This window comes from Anolis sagrei, chromosome 1 (assembly GCF_037176765.1).
Source record: "Anolis sagrei isolate rAnoSag1 chromosome 1, rAnoSag1.mat, whole genome shotgun sequence".
Taxonomy (NCBI): Eukaryota; Metazoa; Chordata; class Lepidosauria; order Squamata; family Dactyloidae; genus Anolis; species Anolis sagrei.
In genome coordinates this window covers 179,759,916-179,785,168 of record NC_090021.1, presented here as the reverse complement: position 1 = coordinate 179,785,168, position 25,253 = coordinate 179,759,916, and the positions used below count along the sequence as shown (strand labels likewise).

At 41.7% G+C, this 25,253-nt stretch overlaps 2 protein-coding genes across 4 annotated transcripts in view; one reads left to right on the top strand and one right to left on the bottom strand.

Moving 5' to 3' along the window:
• Positions 1 to 12,286, top strand: part of SLC39A10 (solute carrier family 39 member 10) — a 61,790-nt gene extending 49,504 nt beyond the window's left edge. For all 3 annotated transcript variants that reach the window (XM_060780774.2, XM_060780766.2, XM_060780782.2), the window contains exons 7-10: positions 1,041 to 1,412; positions 3,608 to 3,688; positions 5,967 to 6,157; positions 8,383 to 12,286. In XM_060780774.2, coding sequence (XP_060636757.2) covers positions 1,041 to 1,412; positions 3,608 to 3,688; positions 5,967 to 6,157; positions 8,383 to 8,541 — 803 coding nt within the window. In that variant the 3' untranslated portion in view covers positions 8,542 to 12,286. The remainder of the gene's footprint in view (positions 1 to 1,040; positions 1,413 to 3,607; positions 3,689 to 5,966; positions 6,158 to 8,382) is intronic.
• Positions 12,287 to 12,293: 7 nt separating this feature from the next.
• Positions 12,294 to 25,253, bottom strand: part of DNAH7 (dynein axonemal heavy chain 7) — a 184,480-nt gene continuing 171,520 nt past the window's right edge. The window contains exons 59-64 of the mRNA XM_060780806.2: positions 24,315 to 24,452; positions 22,189 to 22,419; positions 17,867 to 18,019; positions 17,572 to 17,749; positions 14,463 to 14,566; positions 12,294 to 12,686 (exon numbers count right to left, since the gene is read on the bottom strand). Of these exons, the coding sequence (XP_060636789.2) occupies positions 12,480 to 12,686; positions 14,463 to 14,566; positions 17,572 to 17,749; positions 17,867 to 18,019; positions 22,189 to 22,419; positions 24,315 to 24,452 (1,011 nt within the window). The 3' untranslated portion in view covers positions 12,294 to 12,479. The remainder of the gene's footprint in view (positions 12,687 to 14,462; positions 14,567 to 17,571; positions 17,750 to 17,866; positions 18,020 to 22,188; positions 22,420 to 24,314; positions 24,453 to 25,253) is intronic.

Here is a 25,253-nt window from a genome sequence, read left to right as displayed (position 1 = left end):
GGCGTGTATGAAGACTCCAGCGTGCGCACCAAAAGTCGCCTCTTCTGATTTTCTCTTCAGCTATTGGGACAGAGAGAGAGAGAGAAAGCCCCTCCGGCTGGAGGTATCTCCCACCTCCGCTCCCTCCTTTGTTTTTGCACCTACCTTCAGGAAAGGTGGGCATCTCCACCTCTCTCTCTCTCTCTCGGTCCTAATGGCTGAGGAGAAAGTCAGGAGAAGAGGTGACTTTTGGTGCACAGGCTGGGGCCTTCAGGCACACCTCCGGACCCAAAGCGGGCCAGGCAAGGGAGCAAATGTGGCAAGTGTAGTTACTGGGATGTATAGTTCACCTACAATCAAAGAGCATTCTGAACTCCACCAATGATGGAATTGAACCAAATATGGCACACAGAACTCCCACGACGAACAAATGATTGGTTGGGGGGGGGGGGGGGCGCCAAAATACTGTTTGCTTACCATTGAAAATTACCTAGGGCCGCCTCTGCTTAGGCCCCATCTACACAGCCGCATAATATGGGATAGCAAACAGGTTAGCCTGAGGCATCCAGATGATGTTTCAGGCTAATCCGTTTCAACCCGGAATAAACCTGATTATCCAGGTGTATTTCAGGTTTAAAAGATATCTGCAAAGGTCTGGATCTTATTGAAAACTCTGGACCTTTGCGGTCTCTTGGGATCGCCATTTGGGATCCAGCAGACAGTCTCCACAACCCCTTAATACCAGTTGTCAGGGAACACAAATAAAAGGGGTCTCTTAATTCTTGTGTCCTGCTTGTAGATTTTATGTTGGGGCTTCTGCTTGGCCATAGTGTGAACAGAATACTGAGCTTCTAGTCTTTGGGTCTGATCCGTTCTCCCCCTTTCATCTTCTTAATGCTGTCCCTGCAGCCTTCAACTCGTATTTAGGAGCATTGCTTTCTTGAGCAGCTAATGTGCATAATTAGAGTTTGGGGAAAGTATTGGCAATATCTTTACCTTAATTAAAACTCTGTTGCCATTCCGAATTAACATACATGACTTCCTTGGCTCTTTCAACACAGGGGCAGATGATTCTGTTTTATCCGATGATCGGCTTAATGAGACCGAACTAACTGACTTAGATGGGCAGCTGGACTCCCTACCGAAAGCCTTCCTGTCCGTAGAGGAGGAAAACAGTATGCTCCACTCCCATAACGACATCTCCCATGCCGTTCGGGACAACGATCTCCCTGCGGTGGGCTTCCAAAGCAACCATCGAGCGGATAAGAACGCAGTTGGGAAGCACAACCACATCTGGTCACACAAGCACTCCCACCACTCCCATGGACACTGCCATTCTGGGAAGGACCTGAAAGACACTGGCATTGCAAATATAGCCTGGATGGTCATCATGGGAGATGGAATCCACAATTTTAGTGATGGTCTGGCCATTGGTAAGCAAAAGGAAGAATCTTGGGGAGGGTGCATAAAATTGGGTGCTGTGACTGCATCAGTCCCTTGACTTGGGAGGCTCCATATAAAAATTTCAAAAATATGATAAACTTCAGAAGGGGAAACAAAGGTATTTCACACAAGGATAAACCTTCTGGCTGCTTGAGCCATTCTATGATAGGTGTTGTTTTAAGGCAGACAGTTGCAAAGGTCATGTGTCTCCTTTATACATTTTTGCTCAGTCGTCTTACCAAATTGCATTGATGTGTTAATGGCATTAATTTTAAAACAAATTGCAGTAGAAGCGTCTGTCTCATTTCCAAGCCAAAGCAGCATGCCCGAAGCTACAGTTCAAAACTTCAAAACTAGATACATGCTCCCTGAGCTCTTGGTTTTAAAGGAAATTGTTGCTTGAGCTAACCTCAGCATGCCCATCTCAATCTACAGATCACGTAGCAGCTCAGCCAAAGAAGTTCTGTTCCCTTCTCTCCTTCCCACCCACCTCAAACAAACAGTGTTATATTTTGTGCCAGAAGTTTTAGGAGCCTTTTGACGTTATGACCTCCAATTAGTTACAGTTATGGAGAAGTATCTTGGTGGAAAAGAGCTTCTCCTGCCTTTGGGCAAATACTGTCCCAGATTAGTGGGCAAGGAATAAACAACTTTGTGAAGGACCCATCTTCCCCTTCTGTATCTTTCTACATTGCAGTGAGGAGCAAAGTGGAATCTCCTCTTGGGTGTCTCTGTTGGCAGTACAGGCTTTTCTTGACCATAGGACCACCAGAAGCCCTGCCTGTTCTAGTCTCAGATAAGGCTATAGCAAACCATAGGGGCAGGTACTTTAATTCAGTTTCAGAAGTATGTCCGCCAAAGTAATTTGTCCATAAATGTTTTTGTTAGCCCATCTCTGTACACAGACTTATTAAATCTTCTAGAACAGTGACTCCCAAGTGTTTTGGACTTCAACTCCCAGAAGCCACAGCTGTCTTTGTCAGTGATTCTGGGAGACAAAGTCCAGAACAGGGGTCCTAAAACTTTTTAAACAGAGGGCCAAGTCACAGTCCCTCAAACTGTTGGAAGGCCGGATTATAATTTGAAAAGAAAAACTTGAATGAATTCCTATGCACATTCCTCATATCTTATTTGTAGTGCAAAAAATACTTAAAAACAATACAGTAATTAAAATGAAGAAGAATTTTAACAAATATAAACTTATTAGTATTTCAATGGGAAGTGTGGGCCTGCTTTTGGTTGATGAGATAGGGTTATTGTTGTTATTGTTGTGTGCTTTCAAGTCGTTTCAGACATAGGTTGACTCTGAGCGAGGGCCAGGTAAATGATCTTGGAGGGCCGTATTCAGCCCCTGGGCCTTAGTTTGAGGATCCCTGGTCCAGAACACCTGGAAAAACAGTTTGGGAAATGTTTTTCTAGCGTCTACAGCTACAAGTGTTGTTTTGTTTGATTAGCCAACTGGGTATATATTTGCCTCTGCTTTAAGCCTTTCCATCTGAGATCAAAAGAAACAAATACCTTGAGCCTTCTTACTTGTCTTGGCTATTCCAGATAGAATATAATAGACAAGAAAGGTTTTCATCATTCAGCTGCTTGTCTTTTCATTTGTATCTCATTGTTTCAAGGCATTGAACGTTTGCCTATGTCTGTAAATATGCTGAAATCTGCCCTGAGTCTCTTTGGGGAGATAAGGCAGAATATAAATAAAGTGCTGTTGTTGTTGTTGTTACTAAAAAATATCAGTATGTATAGTGGGTGGGCTTCATTTTGGGTTTTTTTTAAGTGCTGTTAACAATATGATATTCTCTTGGCCTACCATATTTCTTCAGGCATGTGCCACAGGGCTGAAGTGTTTAAGATAGCAGCTGGGATACATATAATTTCTGATGTTGGATCAAAGCTGAGTTGTACATTGTGATAACTCTCTTCCATTAAATATTTTCAGATTCATCCAGATTTCAGGTGCAATTCAGTATCTTTTAATGAAGCACACATGTGTATATATGCATGTGTACACACATAGGACAGAAGGTGGAACCATAGGCACTCGACATACAAGCCCAGCTACTATTTTGCAGAGCTTTTGAACAAAGAGGGTTCTATTTATTGTCCCTTTGTTGACTGTTTGCTTCACAGTAGCCAAACTGAAATAAGCATTCTCTGTTTTGTTTTCCCCCCAACACAGGAGCAGCTTTCAGCGCTGGATTGACAGGAGGAATCAGCACCTCAGTAGCAGTATTTTGTCATGAGCTTCCCCATGAATTGGGTAATCAGTTAATCTGAAGTCAGCAGTGCATGCTTTGCTGATCTAATGTGGCTGCCATAGCAAAGAAGCTATTGTTTTTCTCCAAAAATGTATAGGTTTTATTTGGCAATGGAACTAAAGAGCCACAGCATGTGTATGACCTCCCTGCATTAGACTTCTGAACATTTCAGATTTTGTTGAAGTATAATGAACATGAAAACTACAAATCACCCCCACCTCTAGAGAGTGTGTCATGTGAATCCATGCCCAACTATGCAAACCACTCCACTCGTGCTACATTATTACACAGAACTATCTTGAGAGAGATATATATATATATATATATATATATATATATATATATCTCCTTTAGCACAGGACCAATGCAAGGATAGCAGGATTACGTGGCCATCATGGTGTAGCAGTTTAAATGCTAAAATACAACTATGGAGACTGGAGTTTGATTACCCACTCAGTCATGGAAATCTACTGAGTGACCTTTGGCTTGTCACACACTCTAAGCTTCTATCATAAGTCAGAAACAACCAAAAAACAACAATAAGGGAGAAGACAAGCTAATATGAGGGAGCGTGCAGTCAGAAATTGGCCAGGTTCTAGGATGGCTTTTAGCAAATCTGCCCCTAATTTTAATACAATTGAAGGTGCTCTACCATCTTCACAAAACACATTCACCACTGCTCAGATCATATTGATTTCCCAGCTATCTCTGGTGCAGGAAGCTGTTCCTTATGCTTCTGGTTCAGCCCTCAAGCATTGTACCTGGAGCATGGGGAGCTCTTGCCCATCTATATGCCTCCATATCTCGAACAGGAATGGGAAATATAACCTTACCCTTGGTGCTTTGAAGCTGGAAATTTCTATCTCTCACAATTGACTGTGCTAGCAAGGGCAGATGGGATTTGAAATCCTAAAAGGATGTCAGAGATCTGATATTCAGCTGTGGGCCATTCTGCTTCATGTCTCAGGTGTTTTTATATTCTCTCTGGCTGCCCATCGCAAGCACTTCAACACGGAATAGTTTATCAAGGAACTATTCTTACTCCTGCAGGGTGATGGGGATGGAGGAAGGAGTCAATGGATCATGTCACTGACTTAAAGCCTGCTAGCCATCTTTACTGCATCAAAATTGCTGCTTTGATTTCTATTCTCCTTTTCTTTGTACTGCATCCAGTTAGTCGCAAGAGCAGTGGGATGCCTCTTTGATCCAAAAGATTTGTGCTGACAGGGGGAAATAAAAAACACCAGATTCCCAACAACACATGATAGTGAGAATATTGCACACTAGTATTCCATATGTCCCTGTGTATAAGTCAAATTTGCACCCCTGAATACCTCCTCCCACCAAAAAAATAAAACAGGTTCCCCACCCACTACTCCATAGGGCATATCACACTATGTTTGGGGATCATCCTGAGCCATTTTAGGGCTAGGAGAGGACACAAAGTCAACAGAAGTAATTTCTTAAGTACTTCCTGTTTCAAATGGGCATCTTCTGAATCTGAATTTTCCCATGAGATGCCAAGAGTATGGCAGAAGTGTGATCTGTGCCTGCTAGATGGCATTTCATGGCTAATACATTTTATTTATATTTATTTATTTATATACACACATATATACATACACACACACATACACACACAGAAATTGTTTTTGAGCCCATGAGAGAACTTAGGACCTCCATGTGTGGTGGAAATGCCCACCACATTCCCTTAAAGGGTATTTGAAATATTGTTGGGTTTTTTTTTTTCAAACCAATTTTTAAATGATTTTTATTAAAGATTTTAAATAGGGTATACATCAAGAGGGTGTCAATCATGGACATATCTTTTGAATCAAATGTGATAATCCAGGGAAGGAGGGTAGGTTTGGTAAGGATTGAGATAGGGAAAGGTGGGGAGAGAAAAGCACAGGAAAAAGGTGGGGGGAGGAGTGTGCAAAGGGACTGGAGGGTTTGGGGAGGGAGAGTTAGTGAGCTAATTTACTGATTATGCCCCCGTAGATAGGGTTAGTGTTGGTGTTATCTTCTTATCTTGTCTCTCCCATTTCTATGCCTGTTTAACATTAAAGTAGTTTTTGACCGGGGACCAGTCTATCTTGTTTTTCTCTGTTGTTTGTGTGTTTTTCAAAAAAACAAAAATTTTGACCCCTGAAGACCACAAAAATGGCCCTGAGGGGCCAAACCTTGCCTTCCCCTGCTATAAGACAAGCCTCTCTGATCAAGCTAAAGGAGCCATAGCCATGCTTTCTGATAATGGTATTATTCTTGTCTTCCATGTAGGTGACTTTGCTGTGCTTCTGAAAGCAGGCATGACCGTGAAGCAGGCCATTGTTTACAATCTCCTGTCAGCCATGATGGCTTACGTAGGGATGCTTATAGGAACAGCCGTGGGACAGTATGCCAATAACATCACCCTCTGGATCTTTGCAGTCACTGCTGGCATGTTCCTCTATGTCGCCCTTGTAGATATGGTAAGAGTCATGCTAACCTGTGTTAACTTTGAGAGAGTAGCATATGTTTGCACATGGCAGTGTTCTGTAATGAGTTCTGTACGTCATGTCCAGCACTGGAGCACTTGGTACGCAAGATAACAGACTGCAGTTCTTCCCTATAGTTTCCCACTTTCCTCTGTTGAATTACCTGCAGTTTCTGCCATCTTTTTCTTGCATTGTGGTTGGAGGATTGGTGGGCAACAGTGGGAACTGAAATCCTAATATATCTGAAAGGGTAGATGTTTTTTGAGGGCTGTGAATAAATGTTGCAATTGCAGGTAGACCCAGAAAGGAGGAAGTTGATGATTGTTTTTGTTGCTGCTGCTACTGTTGTTGTTGTTGTTATGTTTATGTTTATACCTCACATTTTCTCACCACACTGATATTAGTGAGGTAAAGAGCAGGGCGCAGTTTCCACGTGGCCCAAGTCGTATGAACTGCACTGCAAAAGGAGAAACTTTTGGAGTGACATGCCTAAGTGATTATCTGAAATGGTGGCCCCCGGATTGTGCACGCTCCCTTCTTGCAGCCCATGCCCTCCTCAAACCAATTTCCCCCTTTTCTTTAACCTATGATGGAAACGTTTGCCAGGAGGAGGCTGGGGACACATGCCATCTTTTCGTGTTTGCCCCCAACTTAGAGACTTGTTTGCTTTTTCCTCACAGCCACAATGGCTTATGTAGGAATGTTCACAAGAACAGCCATGGGACAGTAGGCCAATGGCATTATCCTTCAGCTTGTTACGTCATAGTAAAGAAAAGAAATTACAAACATTCCAGGATACAGAGTCAAAAGCAGAGCAGATTTATAATTAAATCTTATGAGATGCTGCAGCCATTTTTGTTTCTGTTGCCAGAAGATTGCCTTTCAGCCCTCCATGCGCAATATATATGGAAAATCTGATGCACAGGATTCATAATTAGAGGGTTGCTTAATGTTTCCGCCTGGCCTGTTTGGCAGGAGGAATACATGCCTGTGACTGTATGGAGTGGGACTCCTCCTTTACCAAGGGCATCATTTGCTCGTTTCATCTTTCTGTGTGCACATTTTCCATCTACAGATAATAGCATACAGAATGCTTTCTGCATTATGTCCATAAGCTCCACCTCATTCATCTCAGCTGTTGGCTCAGGGAATTCTATCAGGCTACTTTGCAGGATATGTTTAGTCAAATGCTAAAACACTTTTTATGTATTTACTATCTGTCATTTGTATGAATACTTTTCTGAGGAGTTTTTTTTCCTTCTGTTTTCCTGTTGTGAATTTGTACTGCAAAATGTGGATGACAAAAGACAAGACTGTGATGAGATATATATCTTAGGCCCCTTCCACATGGTGCTTATATCTCATGATCTGATCCCAGGTTATCTGCTTTGAACTGCATTATTTGAGTTTCCAGTACTGTATAATCTGGGATAAAGAGATAATCATAGAATTATAGAGTTGGAAGAGACCTTGTGGGCCATCTAGTTCAACCCCCTGCCAAGAAGCAGGAAAATTGCATTCAAAGCACCCCCGACAGATGGCCATCCCACCTCTGTTTAAAAGCCTCCAAAGAAGGAGCCTCCACCACACTCTGGGGCAGAGAGTTCCACTGCTGAACAGCTCTTACAGTCAGGAAGTTCCTCCTAATGTTCAGATGGAATCTCCTGGAATAGTTTGAAGCCATTGTTTCCTTGCGTCCTAGTCTCCAGGGCAGCAGAAAACAAGCTTGCTCCCTCCTCCTTATGACTTCCTCTCACATACTTATTATACATGTCTCCTCTCAACCTTCTCTTCTTCAGGCTAAACATGCCCAGCTCTTTAAGCCATTCCTCATAGGGTTTGTTCTCCAGACCCTTGATTATTTTAGTTGCCCTCCTCTGGACACATTCCAGCTTGTCAACATCTCCCTTCAGTTGTGGTGCCCAGAACTGGACACAGTATTCCTGGTGTTGTCTCACTATGGCAGAATAGAGGGGTAGCATGACTTCCCTGGATCTAGACACTATGCTCCTATTGATGCAGGCCAAAATCCCATTGGCTTTTTTAGCTGCAGCATCACATTGTTGGCTCATGTTTAACTTGTTGTCCACAAGGACTTCAAGATCTTTTTCACACGTACTGCCCTCGAGCCAGGTGTCCCTCATTCTGTATATTTACATTTCATTTTTTTTCTGCCTAAGTGGAGTATCTTATTATGCTACTCTTTCTTTCCCTTTCAGCTTCCAGAGATGCTTCATGGGGATGGTGACAACGAAGAGCATGGTTACTGTCCGGTGGGACAGTTTATCCTCCAGAATTTAGGATTGCTCTTGGGATTCGCCATTATGCTGGTGATTGCCCTTTACGAAGACAAAATAGTGTTGGACATCCAGTTTTGACCATTTGCGGTACTTAGCTGTGGTTACCACCATGTTACTTACTGTATGGCTTTTCAGTCTGCACTGTTGTACTGTATGCACATTTGTTCCCAGGCAAAGCAGTATGGCGTGCGCTCCTTTACAAGTAACAGTATTCTGGTGTCTGCAGAAACAAGGTCCTGTCTTCCAGCCAAAACAAACATACACACACACACAGATAAACAAAATACTTGGTTAAATGAGGTTCAGCTCCCCAAAGGTAAGATCTAGGCTTGATGTCATTTCTAATCAGTCTATTTTGGAAGCAGGAGATCCAAATACAATGCTCAGGATGCTGTTAGCAAATGCATTGGAGGTCCCCCCCCCCCTTTGTCAGCTTGCGGTTGCACTGTGCTGTCAAAGTCAGATCACTGACAAAGCCTTTTGCGTAATATTTAAGCAAATTATGATGTTTGCTCTCTGCCAAGAGCCAGAGCATGTGTTGCAAGGCGTGGCATCCTTACCAGGTGGTCCATGGGCCCCTGAGCCGGTTCTCAGCCTCCCACCGTGCCACACATACATAAGGCAGCAACAAGAAATCCAGAAATGCATGAGTGTTCTGGGCGGTTAAGGTTGCATTTTCTTTTAAAAAAATTAAAAATGAAGGGTTTTTGAGCGTGTTATTTGTGAATTGCCTTTTGACCGTATCAAGGGTGCCTCCCTGCTCTGGACGTTGTTTCTCAATAATGTCCAATCAGCTGTTCTGCACTAAACTGAACGGTTGGTGACCAAAGTGAACCCATGTATTCCTCTGGATCAAACCCTTCCCTTCGGTTTCTTTGTCTTTTGATTAATCCTTTTAGAGAAGGAATGGGAATTGTTAGCCCTCCAGAGGTTTGTGGACTGCATCTCCCAGCATTCCTCACCATTGGGTAGCTGGGACTTGCTGCCCAACATCTGGAAGACTACACAATTCCTACCCATGTTCCAAAGGCAGGAAAAGTTGGTCTGTCAAGTCTACAACACGCAGAATCTCCTAGTCAGAAGTTGGGAATGTCAGAAATTAATTTTTCCAAGCTCGGAAGGTCTTGAGCAGTCACCCTTTCTTTCAGGCAGCTCTGTAGTTTCAGGCAGATACAGGAGCCCCTTCCTCTGGATGTTATTCATGCCTTTTGCTGCTTGGATGTCTTTTGGGAGTCCAAGAAAGTGGGCTATGTATTTCTGCCTCCAGCCTTAGAGGTCTGGGTTCCCAATGGTTGGTTTTTTTGGAAGATTTGACAGGCATTCGGTATTAAATGTTAAGTTTGTAGACATTTGTTAGCAAAATGCCAAATCTTTGATTCTCTAGTTCTCTCTGGTCCTTTTCCTGTAGTACCATAGTAGTGCTGCCCAAAACCCAGAATACAGAGCCGTTTGCGCTTCCCCCCCCCCCCTCTCATGATGAAGCACATGTATGGGGATGTCTTTGGTCACAACAGCCAAATTTGTTCCTGCATTATATATCCTTAAAATCCAGGCTGAGAAGAGCTGATTCAGTGTTCCTGAGAGGCAGTCCTGGTGTCTGTTTGTTTACCTAATTCCCCAGAACAGTTTTGAATGTATTACATTGAATGCCTTTGCCACCTTTGCTTCCAGCCACTGCTCAGAACTGAGAGTTCGGTAGATAATAAGGCCCATTCTTTGACATTGGCTGTGTGGGCAATTTTTGTTACTTTTTCTTACATGGGGCCTGTTCCTATGTTGCTGCTGCAGTTGGGGTTTTGTTCTGTAAAGTAGGAACCCAAATCACCTAGATGAAAAGGCAAGCCAGGTGTCTTGTCTCTGAGATGCCATCTTCTGGGGAGCAAAGGTAACCCCTTTACCTTACTGAGGTCTCTCACGTTGTCCACAAAGGCCCTCTGTTATTGAAGCAGTACAGGGAAGATGTGCACCTCAGGGGAGCAGCCCTTTACATTATAATAGAGCAGTGGTTCTCAACCTGTGGGTCCCCAGGTGTTTTGGCCTACAACTCCCAGAAATCCCAGCCAGTTTACCAGCAGTTAGGATTTCTGGGCGTTGAATGCCAAAATATCTGGGGGACCCGCAGGTTGAGAACCACTGTAATAGAACATGTAGACTCAGTGTGCATGTAGTTTAGGAGGATGGGCTCAACCAGAAGCCTTAAGCAATGATGAGCTTTAATACTGCATTTTTGGGTGCCAAGCAGCTTGGATGACTGTACTCTGATAGCGGGCACTGATAAGAAGTGCTCACTCTGTCCCTCTTCCTATTTGATGTTTTGATAACACAGCCTAACGGTACTAACCTTAGCACGGCAGTTGGTTTCTCCCAACACGCCGTTCTCTCTCTCAGTTCATCTCGGTACAGGAGTTCGGCTGAATAGGTACAGGTTGGCTTTTTTAGTTAGGCTCAGGTCAAGTCACTCCCAAAGACGATCTAGGTTGGAAAGTGGAACAAGGCCTTCATTCCAAATTAAAATCACTTTTTCTTTTGGATCCTTCCAGTTCATTTCTGTTGTCATTCCTTTTAAATATATATAGATATATGTGACTACTGTTGTCTACTTTAAAGGCATGTTAGATGCCTTTTGTTGGGTGTCTTTTTTTGTGGTGGGGGAGGGGGGATTGGAATCGTGTTGAATATTGACCACGTTTTTGACCAGTTAGTGTTCAGGTTCAAATCCAGCGTCCTGTCAGCACAGAGAATTTGCTCAGATCACTGAGAGTCTTGCAATTACAAACACTACACCTTTGCCCTTGCCTTCCTCGCTTGAGAAAGTGGCATTTTTAATGGAGAGAGCGAAAAGGATAGTGAACTCCCCTTGAAATCAGTGGTACTTTCTCTTCTCCCTGGATAAGGGGTTCTGACCATTGTCATCAAATTTGCCAAATTAAACGAAGGGTCCTGGCATTGCTGAAGCAGCTGTTTTTTAGTCAAGATAAATTGGGTGGGTCAGTGGGAGGGAGGGGCGGGGAGATTGCTTTTTAAGGTTTATTTTTGTAATTATGAATGAATCTTTCTCTACTTCAGGTGGTACCTTTCTTCCCATTTTGCTGGCATGTGCTATCGTGTAATGTTGCCTTGTCTAGGGAAACAAAAACCTAATTCGCAGTAATAAGGAGTCTTTTGACCAAGAAACAAAGCTACACGAGTCAAGCTAAGGCATTGTAGAATTTGTCATTTCCCTTCCAATGAGAGAGTTCCTCATTTGTGTGTTCTGCTTTCCGAAGAGCCATACAGCAACCGTGGCTTCTTCTGTTTCCTTGAGTATTGAATTCCCAGGAAATTTCGAAATTCGACTGTTCGATGTCACACTGGGGACAATCGGGATTCCGCTACATTTCTACCTGGCTTCATCATTCCATTCTGCTGAAGTCCAGTCTCATTTAAATATGTACTTGTAGGAGGACATGTATGTTACTTGTATCTTACGATGCTGTCACTGTGTGACATCCCATGTTGATCACACTGCACTCAAATCAGCCGTGATAATTATTGCTTAGAAAATGCTGTAGGTATCTCTAGGAGGCAGTGTGACTTCTTTCCTTACAGTTCAAACAATGTGATTATGGTCCTGAAAGATATTTGAGATATCAGCTGGGGTGGGGTGGGTGGGCGAGGGGCGGGCTTTTTTTTGGTTTGTTTTATAACAGTTTTTTTTAAAGAAAAACTATCAAGCTGGAAATGATAAAATGCTGTTTTTGTTCATTGTCAACAGTGTTGTGTTCATCTTATGTATGTTCCTTATTCGTAAGGAACACAAGAAAATAAAATTATTGAATAAGCAGCCCTTTCACCTGGTTTTTCCACGGTCTTTTAAACCAAACTTTTTTTTACTGGATTACTTTTATTTACAAACTCAAAAGATACAAATGGTGTCTATTCAAAAACGTCTAAATGTTTGCATTTCTTAAGAAAGTAGCATCTGAAAAATGAATCACGGCAGGGACAAGATCAGAGGCCAGTCTCTGTGCCCAGAGTTATGAATTCAGCTGGCATAAAAGGGCCACCCCTCGCCCAATCCAGTGTTCCTGTGGTTGGTCTGAAGGAAGAATCATGGCAATCACAAAATTGGTGGAGTGGCCTGTAGTGGACAGCGTCCCCCGCCTCTCGCTTGTCTTGTAAACAGGAGCCAAGTAACTGGGCCGTTCAGGGATGTCTGACCGTCTGCAAGGCTTGAGCCACATCTGCATGGAAGGCACAAAGAAGTCATCAGCCATGTTGGATTATGTATGACTACATATGACCGTGCAGAAAGTGCAGAAAGAGGCACGTATTTTGCATGCATGCCAACACAACATCTTTTCTAAAATGAGTTTAGCACTCTTCATGCTGCTTTGTCCAGTGGCTAAATCCAGTTATTAGTCCCATCTGGATCAAATCCGTTGAATCAATTGCCAAATGTTTAAATCCACGCTTGTTACCCTGTTCAGCCAAAAGCCATCACAAAATTTTGGAATTCACATTCTAAGATCATTACTGTGACCAAAGGTAAAGGTAAAGATTTTCCCCTGACATTAAGTCCAATCGTGTCCACAACTCTGGGGGTGGTGCTCATCTCCATTTCTAAGCCGAAGAGCCGGCATTGTCAGTAGACACCTCCAAGGTCATGTGGCCAGCATGACTACATGGAGTGCCATTACCTTCCCATCTATTGATCTACTCACATTTGCATGTTTTCAAACTTCTAGGTTGGCAGAAGCTGGGGCTGACAGCGGAAGCTCACACCGCTCCCCAGAATTGAATCTGCAACCTTTCGGTCAACAAGCTCAGCAGCTCAGCACTTTAATCCACTGCGCTACCAGGGGCTCCTTTTGGTGGACCCAAAGGACCACCAAAACCATACCTCAGTAGCATCTCAACATAAATATTTCTAAGAAGCTGGGGAGTAGAGACTCTGAAGATAGCCCATCGGATCCTGTTACAGCAGCCTGTCACAAAGCTCCTCTCTGCCAGAAGCAGACTGGATACTTCTATTCTCACTACCCTTCTCCTTTCACCTTGGAAACCCAATCTGGGCCAGGACACTTTGGCTGCATCATGAGCTGTGACAACAGCTCTGTCATTGTAGCTGCATTTCTCTATGTAGAATCTTAGTTTCTATTTATTTACTCCACACTACTAATTTGGTTTGAGTCTAAAACATTTCAGGAGCTAACAGTTCAGACAGGAACATCTATAGTGGAATTAGTGGAACCCAGCATTCATCAGCATGTCAAACTTCACAGGTCTTACTACTGAAATCCATTTTATATCAGTTCAATATTCAGCTGCAAGGCAGGGTAATACTGACTAATAAAAGACTATTAGAGGAAATTACTTTGAAAAGAGTTTGAGCTATTATACCCCCATGTACACACGCAATCTCATTTGATTATAGAAGCTAAGCAACTTCAGATTTGCTTAGTCCAGTAGATTCTCGGTTAACCGGCACCCATGGGTTTTGGTAGATGCCAGATAAACTGTTTTGACTTGATATTAATACTGAAATAAAGTAATTAAACAAATTAAGACAATACAAACAATGTAACTGTATTACAAAAACAGCTTTGTGACTGCAGTATTATTTCTATTTTTGCCAGTTGCTTGAGAGTTCTGGTTGCTTGAGTTCTGGTTAACTGAGATTCTACTGTACTTAGATGGAAGATCACCAGGGACTACCAAGAAATAATCCTGTCTGAAAACTGGAGAGATACTGCTAGAATACAGGACTAGATGAAGCAGTGACCTGACTCCACGTGAAGCCTCTTCTTAGGAACCATCCTATCAGCCCAACACCATGCACATAAGAGCATATGAGATTATACCCTATGAATGCAATCCCAAACTTCTACTCAAAAGAAATTATCCATTGAGGTATGTGTGTGTGTGTGTGTGTGTGTGTGTGTGTGTATATATATATATATATATATATAATTAGAATCTTATTTGAAATGTCAATATTAGTGTAAATAAATACTAACCACAGGCATGTTATCATAAAGGATCTTGGGATATGATTCCCCGAGCTTTTTCGTCTTCCTGTTCCAGCGAGCACCATCCAGGAACAAGCCATGAACATAGACACCTACATTTATTTAGAAAGAAAGAAGAAATAGCACACCAAACAGCAAATCAATACATGGAACACAAAGTCCCGACTGGAAGGTCAGAACCATGCCTAACTAGGTAGCTGTCACGATGTTATCAAAGACTGCAACTGGGGCATTGCTTACTGCTACAGTCAGCTGCCATCATTTTCCAAGCACGCATGCATCATTTTCATTGATTCTAGAACTAAAATAGGAACTGAATTACTGGGAAATGCAATGTAGTTGACAGGTGTGAGGAACAGGTAAAAACAAGCTCCATCTTGGGTTGCTATGAGTTTTCTAGGCTGTATGGTCATGTTCCAGAATTATTCTCTCCTGACATTTCGCCTGCATCTATGACAGGCATCTTCAGAGGTTGTGAGGTCTGTTGGAAACTAGGAAAATGAGGTTTATATATCTGTGGAAAGTCCCGGGTAGTAGAAAGAACTCTTGTCTGTTGGAGGCAAGTGTGCATGTTGCAATTGGCCACTTTGATCAGCATTGAATGGCCTTACAACTTCAAAGCCTGGCTGCTTCCTGCCTGGGGGAATCCTTTGTTGGGATTGTTAGCTGGCTCTGATTGTTTCATGTCTGGAATGTCAAAAAATGAGAATTTCAGACATGAAACAGTCAGCCAATTTTGTGTAGTTTGTTGTCGACCTTTGCAGCCCAAAAGGCAGTTGCATCTGTGAAGTAGCTGTGTAGCTGTGTGATACCAGTGTTATATAACCTTACAAGTGGATATCTATGCTACATTGAAATTATTATTATTATTATATTTAAAACATTTATATTCCGCCCTTCTCACCCCAAAGTGGGAGCATATATACGGCAAACATTTGATGCCAGGACACAAATTCTTATATGCATACATAAACATTAAAAACATTTATCAAAATATTAAAATACACCATTTAAAACCGTCCTAGTCATCCATGTCAAATCTAATTGGCCTGGTAATCTTTCCTATTGCTGTTTTATTGCCCTGTCCCGAAAGCTTGATCCCACAGCCAAGTTTTTACCATCCTTCTAAAGGACAGGAGAGGGCTGACCTGATCTCACCAGGAAGGGAGTTCCATAGCTGGAGAGCAGTCACCAAAAAGGCCCTGTCTCTCGTCCCCACCAATCGCGCCTGTGACAATGGCGGGATGGAAAGCAGGGTTTCCCTGAAGGATTTTAATATCCGCGATGGTTCATAGGGAGAGATGTGTTCGGACAGGTAATTTGGACCGGGGCAAGCTCTCAGCCCCAGTTCACACAAAACATGCACAACACAGACTCTCTATCGTTAGCACAACATTAGAAATGAATCCAATCGTCCAGTAAACCACTGTGTGGTGACAGGTTAGCCTTATGGGTGCAGGCCATGAATCCCTTGCTACTAGGGGTAAAATGGGATAAGATCCTTAAAGGGATCCCCAAATCATACCAAAAGGTATGCAGGCTCCATTGTCTCCCAAAATAGATCTCGCCCAATGCCCCAAAATCCCATGGAATTGGAGCAGAATTCCTAAAATAAAATAAACCAAGTAACAAGAGCCTCAAACATCTAGATTAAGAACATTTTGTAAGCACACCACATTAAAAAAAAACTGAAGGTGCAGGCAGCTTACTGCCAGTTGAATGAGGACAGAATAACAAGAAAGAATATGCAGGCTCAAATCCCTGCTCAGCATGAAGCTCTCTAGGGCCCCTTCCACACAGCTAAATAAAATCCCACATTGTCTGTGTTGAACTGAGTGTTGACTAAGATAACCCAGTTCAAAGCAGATACTGTTGGATTTTCTGCCTTGACATTCTGAGTTACAGCACCGGGACTGTGGCACAGCTGACTGGGAGTCAGCTGCATTAAGATCACTACTGACCGAAAGGCCATGAGTTCGAAGCCAGCCCGGGTCGGAGTGAGCTTCCGGCCAATTTTGTGTAGCTTGTTGTCGACCTCTGCAGCCCGAAAGACAGTTGCATCTGTCAAGTAGGAAAATTATGTGCCACTTATGTGGGGAGGTGTCATATGGTCTGCAGTGGATGGTGGTTGGTGATGGAAGGGTTAATGTGAGTATTAGTTCTAGAGGGTTTGGTGATCTGTAAGTGGGAGTTCATGGATGAAAAAAATTAGGGATGGAGGTGTGCAGGAAATGGGTTGCAGCTGGGTGTTACTGGATTTAAGGAGCTAAGCTTGGGACTGATGTTTGGGAGAAAAGTATCTGTTGTATTTTGGTGGTGGATGCTGCTGATTTTGTCTGTTGGATTTTCGGTATCCTGACCTGTCTCCTGTAATCTTGGAACCCTGGAACCTTGAACCTTTGGACTGGCTTTTGACTACAGTATAGACTCTTGATCCCTGGACTCTGTTATTGAACTTTCAGCATTTGACCATTGGACTGGACCCTTTTGACTACGAAGTTATTTTTGTTATCAGTTTTTGTTTATTATGTAGCTACGTGCTATCTTTGTGTTTTATATTTTGGACTAAAAACAGCCAGCAAGTAAGTGCTGTTTTAATTAAACTGTTTGTTAAAACTAGGAGTTTGATTAATCTCTACCTAAACAAGGTAGAGCCCTAGCAATGTGACAGGAGGCTAATTTAACTAATTTACCAGGCCATAAAAAAATCTCCAGCAAGCATGTGGGGAATGAGGAAGTACTTAATCAGTGTCGCAGATGGATGGTGAAGCAACAGCTAGAAAAGTTAGAATGTTAAATAGCCTCTGACTGTCTGTCTATATGTGTTGTGTGTCTATGGCATTGAATGTTTGCTATATATGTACATTGTAATCTGCCCTGAGTCCCCTGCAGGGTGAAAAGGGTGGAATATAAATACTGTAAATAAATAAAATAAATTATATGGCTGTGTGGAAGGGAAATAGGTGACTTTGGACTAGCAACTTCCAATCTAACATACATCCCACTCTAAAATATACTGTATTTTTCCACCTTTATATCCAGTGCATGCTACCAATCGGACCATTAAAGACGAATAAAGATTTGGTGTCAAATTCACCATCTTCAGGAGGATTTTTGTATTCCTTGTCTTCCAGGACTTCATAGTCAAATCCTAACAAGTCTATCGGGATGGTGTATTTCCTGGCAAAGTTCTGCTGGGCACCAGTTAAGAAGGCTTGAGTGAAGAAAAACCCCGAAAGCCAGAACATTGGAGGAGTCCCGTTGTCATACCATGTCTGCAACAACAGCGGGAAAAGGAAATATTTAGTAGAAATAGTCTTTTTGTGCAGAATCAAGAAAGATAAGAAAAAACACAAACACACACACGTTTCTTGTACACTATTTATGCTCACCTGCAAAAATTTCAGTCTGGCAAGAAAATCATTCACATAGCTGCCAAGTGGTTTGAGGCTGGGATAAGACTTACTCATCCACATGCCTGGAATTTTGCCCTTTAAAATGCTATTCACCACTTCTTCAAGTTCTGCGGACATCACTACCAGTCCCTGAGGGAAAGGGAAAGACGTATCAACGACTACTATCACTAGGAAACTTCTCAAATAACGGTATTGTCAAGATACTTATTTAGAGCAGACTAACAAAATGTTAATGACAACCACTCACGCAAATGTAAAGCAGCCGTAATACAAAAATCTGCCTCTCTTATAAGCATGATTCATGTATTTAATGGAGGCAAGGCTCCCACTGAAATAGCTTGTGGGAAATAGCAACAACAACAACAACAACAACTCTGGTCTATGTTACAAGCTTTGCATATATGTGAGAACTTGGGATGAGTTTTGCTTACATTTGTACAAAGCAAAACTCATTCCAAGTTCTCACATTTATGCAAAGCTAGGAACATAGACCATAGTTGTTGTTATTTATTTACTATACATATTTTCGAAGATAAGTCGAGTTTCTCAGCCCTTTTTTTTGAGCTGAAAAAGCCTCCCTCGGCTTATAATGTGTTCAAGACTGGGCAGCGGAGCCTGGGAGCCATTGCTTGCAATATACGATATATTTCTCTCTCCTCTTATCTCCCTTAACAGTGTGTTTTCTTTTCCAGTCGATAGGGAAATATCCTCCTTGTTTGTATGGCTCTCTTTCAAAACCACCCAATTTCCTGGCTGTTTTTATGTGTGTGTATCTAAATGAATTAACTTTATATGTGCATTTTTGTTCCCTTGGAAGGAGCCCCCGGTGGCGCAGTGGGTTAAACCCCTGTGCCAGCAGGACTGAAGACCGACAGGTCACAGGTTCGAATCCGGGTAGAGGCGGATGAGTTCCCTCTATCAGCTCCAGCTCCTCATGCGGGGACATGAGAGAAGCCTCCCACAAGGATGATAAAAACATCAAATCATCTGGGCGTCCCCTGGGCAATGTCCTTGCAGACGGTCAATTATCTCACACCAGAAGCGACTTGCAGTTTCTCAAGTCGCTCCTGACACAACAAAAAAAAAGTTCCCTTGGAAGTGGTTACCTGCCTTTGCAAACCCTACAGATCTATAAATATGTTTCTATATGAATGCTTCTCTTGAAGTCTTTGCGCACCATATCTATCCATTAATCTTATAAAAGCATTTCCCCCGAAATATGTTAATTTCTCCTACAGATATAAATGCATTTCTATGTACCTGTGTATCTGTATCTATATGTATACATCTATATCTATATGTATATGTGTACATGGAAATGTGTATATATCTCCTACAGATATATACACATTTCCATGTAACTGTATATCTGTATCTATATGTATACATTATTTTTATATATGAATTTCCCCTCACATGTTTATAAGTCTCTGCAAATCCTATATATAGACATCAATACATATATAGAGGTACCTATATATCTGTATATATCTCTCTGTGTGTAAATAATTTTATATATGTATTTTCCTCTCACATGTTTGCAAGTATTAGCAAATTATATATAGACATATCTAAATATAGAGATCAATACATATATAGTATTGTATATTTATCTCTGTATATTTATATATAGTATTTGCAAATTCTATATAGACATAACTATCTAAATATAGAGATCAATATATATATAGAGGTACCTATTTATCTGTATATATCTCTCTGTGTGTAAATAATTTTATATATGTATTTTCCCTTCACAAGCTTGCAAGTATTTGCAAATTCTATATCGACATAATTATCCAAATATAGAGATCAATACATATATAGAGGTACCTATATCTGTATATATATCTCTCTGTGTGTAAATAATTTTATATATGTATTTTCCCCTCACATGTTAACAAGTATTTGCAAATTCTATATAGACATAATTATCAAAATATAGAGAGATGTCTAGATAGATATATATGAGCACAGATATATAGGGCTTGAAAATATTACAAGGGGGAAATGCACACACAAATATATATAGACGTGTCTAGATAGATATGAATATAGATATATAGGGCTTGCAAATAGTACAGGGGAAATGCGCACATGCATACAGACATATATAGAGAGCTGTCTAAATAGATATAAACATAGATATATAGCGCTTGCAATACTGCATGAAGGAAGTGCACATATAGAGAGATAGAGGATTTGCAAACGCTTCAGAGGAAATGCATATGTGAAATCAGTATATATAATTATAGATCTATATCTGCATTGTTTATATAAGCACTGAATGTTGGCTTGTTACTATGTTGGAAGCCAGCCTGAGTCCCCATAGGGAGATAGGGCAGGATAAAATGAAGTAGTAATAGTAGTAGTAGTTTGTTGTTATCATTATTATTATTCTGTTATTGTTGATACCATATTGTTTTTGTTGACCCTACTTTTCCACTTACAGATCTGGTTTACCATTTTTCTTTGAAATACGGGAAATATTCAAAAACATTTAACCTACGGATGCCTCAATTAACGTAATTTTATTGGTATCTATTTTTATTTTTAAATTTACCAGTAGCTGCTGCATTTCCCGCCCTTATCTTATATTCAAGTCAATATGTTTTCCCAGTGTTTTGTGGTAAAATCAACTTATTTTCGGGTTGACTTATACTCGCGTATATATGGTATATCCTGCTTTATCTCTCCCGGAGGAGACTCAAAGCGGCTTAACATAAAAGCATTAGTATACAATATAAAATACACAAATATGCCAACATTAAAACAGAATTAAATATAAACAGTATTCAAAATCCATGAAAACATATTCAAGGTGAAAAACAACACCACCTAACTTTATCTGTGGTTTTTTCAGTTTCTCTCAGTCCCTCTCAGCCTGGCTACTAATGAAGGCTCATGGGAGTTAGTAGTTCAACCAAACATCTGGAGCAGCCAGATCCCAGGCGTGTTATAACACAATCTCATACATACACAATAAGTTTGTTTGGTTTGTTCATAGATTATTCAAGATGCGTAGCCAGGGAATGCTGAAGGAGCCCATACGTCTCCCACTAGATCAGTGGTTCTCAATCTTCCTAATGCCGTGACCCCTTAATACAGTCCCTCATGTTATGGTGACCCCCAACCATAACATTTTTTGTTGCTATTTCATAACAGTCATTTTACTATTGTTATAAATCATAATGTATATACCAGATATGCAAGATGTATTTTCATTCACTGGACCAAACTGGGCACAAATACCCAATGCACCCACATGTAAATGCTAGTGGAGTTGGGGGAGGATTGATTTTGTAATTTGGGAGTTATAGTTTCTGGGATTTATAGTTCACCTATAATCAAAGAGCATTCTGAACTCCACCAGCGATGGATTTGAACCTAATTTGCCACACAGAACTCCCATGACCAACGGAAAACACTTGAAGACTTTGGTGGGCATTGGCCTTGAGTTTGGGAGTTGTAGTTCACCTATATCCAGAGAGCATTGTGGACTCACGCAATGGTGGATCTGGACCAAACTTGGTACAAATACTCAATACTGCAAATGTGAAAACTGGTGGAGCCTGGGGAAAATAGACCTTGACTTTTGGGAGCTGTAGTTGATGGGATTTATAGTTCACTACAATCAAAGAATATTCTGAACTCCACCAACGATGGAATTGGTTCAATCTTCCAACATGGAATCCCCATGACCATCACAAAATAATGTGTTTTCTTATGGTCTTTGGCGACCCCTCTAACACCCCTTCGCGACCCCCTCAGGGGTCCCGACCCCCAGGTTGAGAAACACTGCACTAGATCCTTGTAGTAGTGTATAATTTGTAGTCCTTTAGATGTAGTTGGATTGTATCACCCATTTGTCTAAGAAGCATAGTCAGTTTTGAGGACATTGGATGGGATAGTTGTTGCTTTTGTCCAGGTTGCCCACTTACTGTTGTAGTAGTATTAGTACTAGCAGTAGTAGATAGTGTACTAGAAGGGTGAAGAGCTTCCCTGGCTCCATGGTGGCCACAGATACTTGTAACATCTGTAGCAAGTTATACTTTCTGCTTTCCTTTTTTCTCATTTCCAGACCAACAGGAATACATTATGCAGCACAACACATTGGTTAGGAATGAATGCTGCTCCCAAGCAACTGTTAAGCGCAGAGCTCAGGAATAATGATGACACCACCAGCTAAAAGTGCAATCGACAAGTTCCCAGAGGCATCCATGACATTAATGGGAGCTGACAGCTCCTCTCGCCAGCCGGCTGAAATTTTCACATGCCTTCTGGAAGGGGCACCTCACCTTGATTGCTTTCTGGATGTTGATGCAGGAGTCTCGGATTGTTTGCAGGAGTTTGTTAAATCGCCCCATCTCTTGGACAAGCACGGTGTTCATGCTCTGGGTGTAGGTCGTGGGGTATCGCCGCATTGCGGCTTCAATGTGAAAGTCTTTGGGAAGTTTACTTTGGATGTCACTTGCCACGTCACGAACAATGTCATCAGATGATTTCGCACCCGCGCCTGAAGCTCGAGACTGTTTTTGGAAAGGGGAGAATTAAACACAGCAATTTGGTACTACAGCATTCTGAGCTTTCATGAAAGGATTATAGTGGATCAGCGTTGCCTTCTTTTGACCTAGCTACACAGGCAACTTGTAGGAACATGCAGAGTTAGCCATACACAACTTAATTCAAAGAGAAGTGTGTTCTGTTAGAAAAACTGGGCCTAGAGCCCTTTTTTGTTACTCTGATCTATCACTGGACAGCATTAGGTTCAGCCACACTTCACATATCTTGTTTGTAGTGCAAACAACATGAAAGACCAATCTAAATAATGCTCATTTGTGGGATTAGCATAGCTCAAAAACTACTGGAAAAATTGACACCAAATTTGGACACAATACACCTATCAGGCCAGCAAGTGACCATCACTCATAAAAACACTGAAAAATACAGCAGAATAGACTTAAAAAGCAAAAAAAAAAAACAACAACAACGTTACAATGCATGCACTATGTACACAAATACATATATATATACACACATATACACAAATATATACAGAAATATATACACACATATATGCACAAACAAAACAGACACGGAAAGGGGGAAGGAAGGAAGGAAGGAAGGAAGGAAGGAAGGAAGGAAGGAAGGAAGGAAGGAGAGAAGGGGGGAGAAAGAAAGAGAAGGAAAGAAAGAAAGGTAGAGAATGAAGGAAGAAGAGACGGAAATAAAAAAGTGAAAGAGGGAAGGAAAGAGAGAAGGAACGAAAGAGAGAAAGAGGGAGAGAGGGAGGGAGGGAGGGAAGGAAGGAAGGAACCAAAGAGCAAAGGAAGTGAGAGAAAAAACAGGTAGAGAAGGAAGGAAGAAGAAGGGAAAGAAAAAGAGGTAGGGAAGGAATGAGAGAAGGAAAGAAAGGTAGAGAAGGAAGGAAGGAGAGAAGGAAATAAAAAAGTGAAAGACGGAAGGAAGGAAAGAAGGAACGAAAGAGAAAGAGGGAGGGAAGGAAGGAAGGAAGGAACCAAAGAGCAAAAGAAGCAAGAAAAGAAACAGGTAGAGAAGGAAGAAAGAAGAAGGGAAAGAAAAAGAGGGAAGGAACGAAAGAGGGAGGGAAGGAAGGCGAGAAAGAAAGGAGAGAAAGAGGGAGGGAAGGTTAGCCACAGCTACACGTGGTGGGTACTAGTACAATATATAAAGTGAAGAACAATTTTAACCAATGTGTTGTCGAAGGCTTTCATGGCCAGAATCACTCAGTTGCTGTAAGTTTTTCAGGCAGACCTCAAAACCTCTGAGAATGCCTGCCATTGATGCAGGTGAAATGTCAGGAGCGAATGCTTCTGGAACATACAGCCTGAAAAACTTACACCAACCCAATTTTAACCAACATAAACTTACCAGTATTTCAATGGAAAGTGTGTGTCTGCTTTAGGTTGGTGAGATAGTCAAGTCCATTAGGATTGTTGTTGTGTGCCTTCAAGTCGTTTCAGATTTAGGGCAACCCTAAGTCTAAAGTGTAGGGCGGGGGCCAGGTAAAGGACCTTGGAGGACCGTATCCAAGTCTTAATTTAGGGATCCCTGTACTATAGGAATAGTGTACTCTCTTAGACAATGAAATAGTCAGAAAGGTGAATGTATGTGCTCCAAGTGTCTGTGAGGCTGTACAGAATAGTCATATAATATTCAAGTAGACCAGGAGACGTCTTGAATTTCCATGACTTAGTTTCCAGTGGAGAAAATTGCTCTTACGGAAGCTTATCACGATGCTCCACATCATAGAGTGCATGAATATTGCACTAACAGTAATAGGAGGAAAGGAAAATTCTCTGTATTTAAACTTGCATGCAAAAACTTTGATCAATAACAAAGCCATTACTGTGGAAGCAAAGGAAGCAGTAAGGATATTACTCTCAAATGAAAACAGCTGTACCTGTGTGAGAAGGATATTATCAAACAACAACTGTGTTTCAGCTTGATCCTTGGTGATGTCAGCATTGGCATTCATCCCAAAGATCTCCGGGGCAGGATTCAAGGGAAGAGTCTTTGTGTATTCAATGTAACTTAGATACTGGAAACAGAATGGGAATAGAAAATTACAAATTGCTTGGCCCTGAACATTTCTGGTGCAGGGAGCCAGTGTTGCATGATATTTCAGACAACAGATGCCAGAATCTTCTTTTTGACTGATGGCTTGCATAACTCTGGTTTGGCTGGTGTAAACATTTTCCCTAATATTGCCCAAGGAGGCTGCCATTACCTCTTACACAATGGCTTTCCCCAGTTTATGTAGTAACTATTCAGTGACTCCTAAAGGTTGGTTGACTCCCCCACCCCCACCCCAATGGATTCTGACTAGGAATGTGTAGGGGAAATGCATATTGAATGGCAATAGGGACAGCCATAGGCTCTCATAGGTACACAAATGGAACTTTATGCTTTGTCAGCTCCAAATAGGACAGGATCATATCAGCCTGGAATTTAGCCCATACCAACTAGTTAAATGCCCATCATTGTGACTAGGGCAAACCCAAGACATTTTGTCTATATAAGAAGAGGCTGGATGGCCATCTGTCGGGGGTGCTTTGAATGCAATTTTCCTGCTTCTTGGCAGGGGGTTGGACTGGATGGCCCATGAGCTTCTCCCAACTCTATGATTCCCACACTTCACCTACAGAGGTCTATTGGGCTTAGAAGTGAATCATATACTTCGCATTAATCACACAATAAATAACAACAGCAGCAATAATAATAATGTTGTGTGCCTGATGTGAGCTTAGCTCAGTCTTTTACACTGGACTTAGAAGTGAATCATATGCTTCACTTTAATCACACAGTAAACAGCAGCAACAACAATGTTGTGTGCCTGATG